This window comes from Nansenia antarctica, assembly GCF_963989245.1.
Source record: "Nansenia antarctica genome assembly, chromosome: 10".
NCBI classification, from domain to species: domain Eukaryota; kingdom Metazoa; phylum Chordata; class Actinopteri; order Argentiniformes; family Microstomatidae; genus Nansenia; species Nansenia antarctica.
This window is the reverse complement of record NC_137680.1, coordinates 2,292,082-2,299,656: the sequence shown is the minus strand read 5'-3', so window position 1 is coordinate 2,299,656 and position 7,575 is coordinate 2,292,082. Positions and strand designations below refer to the sequence as shown.

The following is a 7,575-nucleotide window of genomic DNA, read 5'->3' as shown; positions in this document are numbered from 1 at the left end:
TTTGGTTACATGTTCCTTGGCCCTTTTCACTTCAATTGGGCGCTTTTGGTAGGTAGCCATCGACAAGCTTCTGGTTGGATCTCTGACCACTCCTCTTAACAGAATCGGTGCAGTTCAGCTACATTTGTTGGCTTACTGACATGGACTTGTTTCTTCAGAACTGTCCACGTGTTCTCGATGGGGTTTAACACTAGTTTAACACCTCACATTCTATCTTTGCACTCGATCACATTTCAGGACCCTCCTTTCATGACTTTTCCTAGATATGTGCGTTCTACCACCCAGTATCCTTACATTTTTCAAAATCACTTCAGGATAAGATAGTATAAAGCTGTTTTGCAGTTTTTCTGTGTAGGAGGCAGGCTATAGATATAGATACAACCATTTGGTTGATTCCCATAGTTAATATTTCACTCTGATGCAATACTCTGGACAGACTTGTCCTCCAGTTATGCCTTATCTACAGTTATATGACCTTACTGGCTACCGATGCTATGCCCCATCCCATAGATTGTTCTGTTCACATCCATTGCACCTATTACTAAACTGTGCTTTGATAATCAAGACAGGTTGAAAAGCTGAACATTGCAAAAGACAAACAGGAAATTGGGATATCAGGATGGGTACATCTTGTCCTGTCTTGGGACATTTAGTTTATATTGGCAATATTGAGATATGAATTGGTTGGTTTGACATATTGTTATGACATAGAGCCTTATCTGATTCGCCCCAGCTCTGATGCTATAACACTATAACACACCCCTATGAAGAAAGACCCAGCTCTGATGCTATAACACTATAACACACCCCTATGAAGAAAGACCCAGCACTGATGCTATAACACACCCCTATGAAGAAAGAGAGAGAAAACAAAGTATGAGTTTAGTTAAGGAGCCCATTCCGATTTTTAAAGTCAACAATATATTTCACGTGAAATTAGTTATTTTGGCTCTCGTTGCAGCTTCAAAAGGGATGATGGATCCCATACTTTAAACGTACTCAGATCAGAAGGCCAGAGGGTTTATGGTGTCATTCATTTCCTTTAGTTAAAGACTCTAGTCTAGAAGCTCTGACTCTGTGCCAAAAACACACAAATGTCTGTATTGATTTTTGTTCTTGTTTGATATCTTGATATTCTAGCACATTTACATTTTCTCCATAGGCTGGCAGTCTTTTTTACTCTCAATACCTTATTTTGATGTATGTTTACTATATTGTGCAATCTGCAGCATTACACACAAACAAAAGTCTGTGCTTGTTTTCCTTCCGTGCACCAACTCTCTGGAACCGTCTTCCATTGGACATCAGACAGGCAGAATCAGTGAACGTGTTCAAAACTAAGTTAAAGACCCACCTGTTTTCTGTTGTCTATAATGTCATAGCCTGTGTATTTGTGCTGTGAAATTATATGTGTTTTTAAATTGAATTAGTTGTTTTAAATTGTTTTAAACTGTTGCTTACCTATTGTAAAGCACTTTGATGTAAAGTGCTATACAAATAAAGTTATTATTATTAAATACAGTTATTATTATTATTGTTATGAAGCTGGCACATCTGTATAACATGCCCTGTGCCCTCCGTGGCACGACCCCCTCGGACATCGATGTATCCTACACCGAGCAAGAACACAACACACCAATTTTCCTACAAATGTTTTATTCCAAGACATGTGATATAAAATAATACTCTTTTTCAATCGAGACGAGAGATGTTTCTGACGTCTGATTTACTCAACTGTTTTTGGTGAAGAGGAATGGATGCACCACCGGGTGGCGCTATAGGGGATACTTTAACCATCATGTTTCCTTGTGTACCCTGTGGGGTTTCCTGTATTGAAACCCAGGAGCTCTTCCATTCTAAATGGTAAGGTGCTGTGTGCTGGTTGACTTGAGAGTTTGACTGCTCTAAATTCTAGTTCAGAGTTCCGCTCCGGGAAGGGGGGGGGCATCAGGAGAGGAGGGGGGGGCATCAGGAGGGGAGGGGGGGGGGGCATCAGGAGGGGAGGGGGGGCGGGGGGCATCAGGAGGGAGGGGGGGCGGGGGGCATCAGGAGGGTCTTCACTGGGAGTTGTAGAAGATGTGGTAGAGCTGGTCCTGCAGGATGCCAGAGTAGGTTCCGACGGCTCTGGTGGTGTCGTCGTAAATGTTCCTGACACAGACACACACACACACACACACACACACACACAGACACACAGACACACACACACACACACACACACACACACGCACACACGCACACACACAGAGAGAGAACATGCATTATTGTCTTGTTGTAGAAGGAATAGCAGAATATGACGAGGATGATGATTATGATGATGGTGATGGTGCGTGCGCGTGTGTGTGTGTGTGTGTGTGTGTGTGTGTGGTGTGTGTGTGTGTGTGTGTTTCTCTTATGTGTGTGTGTGTGTGTGTGTCTTATGTGTGTGTGTGTTTCTCTTATGTGTGTGTGTGTGTGTGTGTGTGTGTGTGTGTATCTCTTATGTGTGTGTGTGTGTGGGTGTGTGTGTATCTCTTATGTGTGTGTGTGTGGGTGTGTGTGTGTGTGTGTGTGTGTGTTTCTCTTATGTGTGTGTGTGTGTTTCTCTTATGTGTGTGTGTGTGTGTCTCTTATGTGTGTGTGTTTCTCTTATGTGTGTGTGTGTGTGTGTGTGTGTGTTTGTTTCTCTTATGTGTGTGTGTGTGTGTGTGTGTGTGTGTGTGTGTGTGTCTCTTACTTGGCTTTCTCTTCCAGCTTCAGGCCCCTGACGCTCTCCAGCCAGCCGCTGGCCGTGTTGACGGAGCTGTCATAGTAGCCCTTGACGGACTCTGTGATCATTCCCAGGGTGCCCTGCTCCGGCTCCGGCTCGGGCTCTTCTGGAGCCACCATCTCGCCCTCCTCCGCCTGCCTGGCCACACGGAAGCTCTCCACACCTGCAATAGGAGGAGTGCAGAAGGTCGAGGGGTCAACAGGAAGTGAGTCACAACTGTTCACATATATAAGGGCAGCTTTGTCACAAGGCCTGTAAATGTACATTTGTATTTTCTACGTGAAGTTAGATACAGTCCATCTCCTCTCCTCTCCTCTCTCCTCACCACAGTACATCATCGTATTAAAGCCAGTGTCACTGTGTTGTGAATGTTGAGCCAACTGAACATCTGGCCAGGGACTACGGACTTAAACTAGCCTTATTGGCTAACTCCGGCATATTGCATTTGTGTCTCGTATGTATTTTAATATGCACTGTCCCTGTGAAATAAACAATAAACAAACAAGCAAGTTCAGGTTTTCACTCAGTCAAGTAGACAGAGCCGTGTCGTAGCTGTGTTACTTACTGAGAGCGACGAGTGCGACGAGCACGGTGATGACCAACAGCTTGTTCATGGTGTCACGCAGGATCTATGGCCAAAAGACATGAAGACCAAAATGACAACATGATGCACCACCAGTAGTTTTAGTAAGTAGCAATGCTGACATCAACCTGTCCACTAGAGGGCAGCAGCATCGCATTGATCCCATTATTGCCTAAAAAAATTGCACAGCTGTGTCTCTCTACCTTTCACAATGATTAGGTAGTTAAGTTTAATTCTGATGATTGACAATGTTTATCAATGAAAAATAAATGAGTTTACCCCTCTCTAAATTATTAATAATGAAACTGAATTCTGAATTCTGAAACTGAACTAAATAAAAAGTATGTAAATCATACCCAACTATTCATTGACATCCCAAAATGAATGTTGTTAGACTCTAAAGTTTAAACACAGACTATTTTCTGGATATCAACTATTTGGATTCCGTCCAGAATCTAACATTTTGCAGTAGCTTGTATCTCCTCAATATAATAATACTGTTTCTGTTACTAATGCTGATATCCTGACACCCTCGCTAAAACAATGATTCTAACTGTGTGATCGGACGGAAGATGTCTGTACTCACTGTCTGTCTACTCCAGTAATGTGTGGCCCCAAGGATAGCAGGTGAGAAGTGTCAAGTCACACAGCCTGTATATATATGAGTGTGGATGTGTTGACTTGTCGTTTCCAAAGCCAAAGTGCACTCTCACATAGATTTTTGTGATAAAAAGAGAGAGAGAGAGACAGAGAGATAGAGAGAGAGAAAGAGAGAGATAGAGAGAGAGAGTGTGTTGCGTGTGTGTGTTTATCATGTCAACAAGCCAGGGAGGGTCAAAGATGGGACTATTTAGAAAGCGTCAGCCATTTTAGCTTTTTTATCATACGTTGATTAAGCAATATCACACGAGAGGGAGTGTGTTATACTGGATATCAGCACGGCTGTGATTCGGTCGTAGGTACGAGGCCGCAGGCCGAGTACCGAAGTAGTATGTAGTCTAATTAACGGTCGTTTAGTAGAACATCTGTGCGGCGGAGTGATACATATAGTTAAACGTCCCAGTGCTGTTATATTGTATATCAGCACTCATGGAATGCCTCTTGTCCAATCAAATTACTTGGTCGGAACTAACCGTTGTATAATTTACTTTAGTCATTCCTCTCTTATAGGGTGGTGTGCACCTTTACAGCTTTCCAAAGGTGCTCGGCTGCTCTGTGGTGGGTTTGGATTGAAGACCAGTGTTGGTCCATTCAATTAATTCCATTATTTTTCTTTAGGTCAGCACAAGTTTACATACCTTTATATGATAGACCCCCCCACACACAACCTGCCCCTCTCCTAATACTTAAGGACCCATTCTCACTCGCACACAAACATGCATGCACGCACGCACGCACACACACACACACACACACACACACACACACACACACACACACACACACACACACACACATACACATACACACTTACAGTACCACTTACGTAACGGTGAAGACATACAAGATGTGCTAATAAGTAAAAAGCCAGTCAGTCCCAAGTCTAGAGCACCTCGGACACGTCACTGTGGCTACTACAGGTCAGGAATACAACTGGAGACGTTAGAGCCAAGTAAACTAGGCTAAACTAGGCCAAGTAAACTAGGCTAAACTAGGCCAAGTAAACTAGGCTAAACTAGGCTAAGTAAACTAGGCTAAGTAATCAGATTAATGATTCAGAAAACCAATATGAAACCTCTGTTTAGTAGCCATTTCGTATGTCGAAACGAGAGGTTTGGTGAGATTTGTTTGTTGTGTTTTCATAGCCAATGAGGGTGCTGGCTGTCCAGCGACCCAACATGATTTGATGTTGTTGACTAGCTAGTTACGTCTTTGGTGTTACACTATTATTTTGATCTTGAGGTGAAATAGCCCAAATATGTCGTGGCACTTTAACTTAAATAACTCATCACGACTTGCCCAGGTTGTGTATGTGTGTGTGTGTGTGTGTGTGTGTGTGTGTGTGTGTGTGTGTGTGTGTGTTATGTGCTTTTAGGAAAGCTTGAATCCAAAGCATTTGGTTTAATAACACATTCGAACATTAGCCCTGCTTATTGTGGTACTGTAGCTTTAAGGGGTTTATTTATCATTGATCTGAATTGATTTGTTTTAGTTGAAAAGCTGATTCTCTGTGTGTGCTAAGCTGTTGAGTCAGTCCAGTGTAAACATCACAGTCAGCTGATCCAGTCTCTGTGTCACACTGTTTTGTGACCTGCAGGGTCATGTTCACACAGATGGCACACAGGTCACTGGTGGGAGGTGTAGAATTATTATTTGTTTTTTTATTATTATTATTTTTATTGGAGAGCAAAGAATACATGTGTGAATACATGAATAAACATTGACAACTTCTTTCATTTCTCAAGTTATAGGAAAAACATTGCATCTTCAAGCCAGCCAGCTGCCAGATTTCCAAGATAATACAATCTGGGGAGGTGTAGATTTGTCCATGGTCAACAAAATGGACATTTACATGTACAGCTTTTAATCAGTTACTTAAATGTGATGTGATATGTTTACACTTGAATGAGAAGTATTGTTCGATGTATTACTAACCAACCAAGTTGATCTGTAGTGTGCTGGCCTGGTGGCACTTCCACCATTTCAAGTTTCAAGTTACGTCACATAACGTTTCAAGCTTTATTGTTACGTCATTACACATGTGTGTTGTATCAATATTAAGAATGAAAAAGTATTAGAACGGATGATACTGAAATATATTAATTGGATTATATAATGTAAGTATAATTGTTAAGTATAAACAGGTGTAGGACAGGATAAGCCTAGGCTAACTAATATTAGTTATTAGTTATTTATTATTTTAAATCATTTTCGAAATAAAGATTCATTCATTCAAGTGTAAAAGAGTAAAATTCTTAGGTTTGGTTCCTTGACATTGCAGCACAAAGACCAATAAGGCAATAAGATAAGTCACGATAAATAAAGTGATAATAGTTAGGACACAACCAATTGGACAGTGACAAGTAGATATAACAGTGCTGTAGTGTAGCAATGTAATTAGAACATAAATCAGCACTGTACGATTCGGGTGGGAATTGCAGTATGTATGTATGGATCCTTAGTGAATCTGTAACATGCAAAGCCCACAGCAGTCACTGGCTGGCCATGGCCCGTGTCATGAGTATGGGCCCCAGCCTGACCAATCAGGCGCTTCATCAGGTTTATCAGGACGTAATCACAAGGATGTAGTCACATAAGGAAAAGAAGGAGGGAGGTTTCAAAATAAATGTTGCTCGGTAAGGGTGTGTGTGTGTGTTGTGTGTGTGTGTGTGTGTGTGTGTGTGTGTGTTGTGTGTGTGTGTGTGTGTGTGTGTGTGTGTGTTGTGTGTGTTGTGTGTTGTGTGTGTGTGTGTGTGTTGTGTGTGTTGTGTGTGTGTGTGTGTGTGTGTGTTGTGTGTGTGTTGTGTGTTGTGTGTGTGTGTGTGTGTGTGTGTGTGTGTGTGCATGCATGCATTACGTACGTAGGTGTATGGGTGTGCGTGGGTCTCTTTGTGTCCCAGTGTGTGCCCAGTGTAGCCCTAATGTCTCAGAACTCTTCAAAGTTCATCTTTTTTTAGTGTACATTAATCTGTGCACTGAGCTTTTGGACTGGGTAATGGAAATGCATGTCTTCAGACTGTGTTCAGGCTCATTGGAATCGTTAACTAGATTTCCCTCATTGATGATGAAAGGAACATGTTGAACTTATCTAGAGATATCGTGACGTTATAATTATAAGGTTCTATCTCCATTTTTGTCACAATTGAGTTTTTTTTACATAATCTGATCCGTTAGGTGTTTATTAATGCCTGTGTGGTGTTATTTTTTTAAATGTTGACTTTTTTTAGTAAGTAATTCATAAAATACAAAGGTTCCATCTCACAAAACATAATGGAATGTAAAAACTTTGACGCTCAATATCTCTGAACTGCCCTAAACGGAGATAGAACCTTCTCATTCTAAACGGAGATAGAACCTTATCATTCTAAACGGAGATAGAACCTCTCATTCTAAGCTCACGACATTCTGTCTTGTTCCGAACTGCACTGTACTGAACGGTATCACACTGCTCTACAGGGTTCATCATGTGGGACAACATCTCTCTTCCTCATCCTTTTCTCTCACATGATGATGATGATGTTCTTATGTCAACATATCCACACTCATGATGAACACAGTTAAATTATATCAGCAGCCGTATCAG

General features: G+C 41.6%; 1 protein-coding gene across 2 annotated transcripts; it reads right to left on the bottom strand.

Moving 5' to 3' along the window:
- Positions 1-1,639: 1,639 nt before the first annotated feature.
- apoc2 (apolipoprotein C-II) lies at positions 1,640-4,056 on the bottom strand. 2 transcript variants are annotated; one of them, XM_080540696.1, is made up of 4 exons: positions 3,919-4,056; positions 3,315-3,378; positions 2,717-2,912; positions 1,640-2,148 (listed from the first exon to the last, which is right to left on the bottom strand). In XM_080540696.1, exons 2-4 carry the CDS (start codon positions 3,361-3,363, stop codon positions 2,058-2,060), a joined length of 336 nt encoding a protein of 111 aa, XP_080396822.1. In that variant the 5' UTR covers positions 3,364-3,378; positions 3,919-4,056; the 3' UTR covers positions 1,640-2,057. The 2 variants fall into 2 exon arrangements, with proteins under 2 accessions (XP_080396822.1, XP_080396823.1); XM_080540697.1 differs by having other exon boundaries at positions 3,315-3,385; positions 3,919-3,976.
- Positions 4,057-7,575: the final 3,519 nt, after the last annotated feature.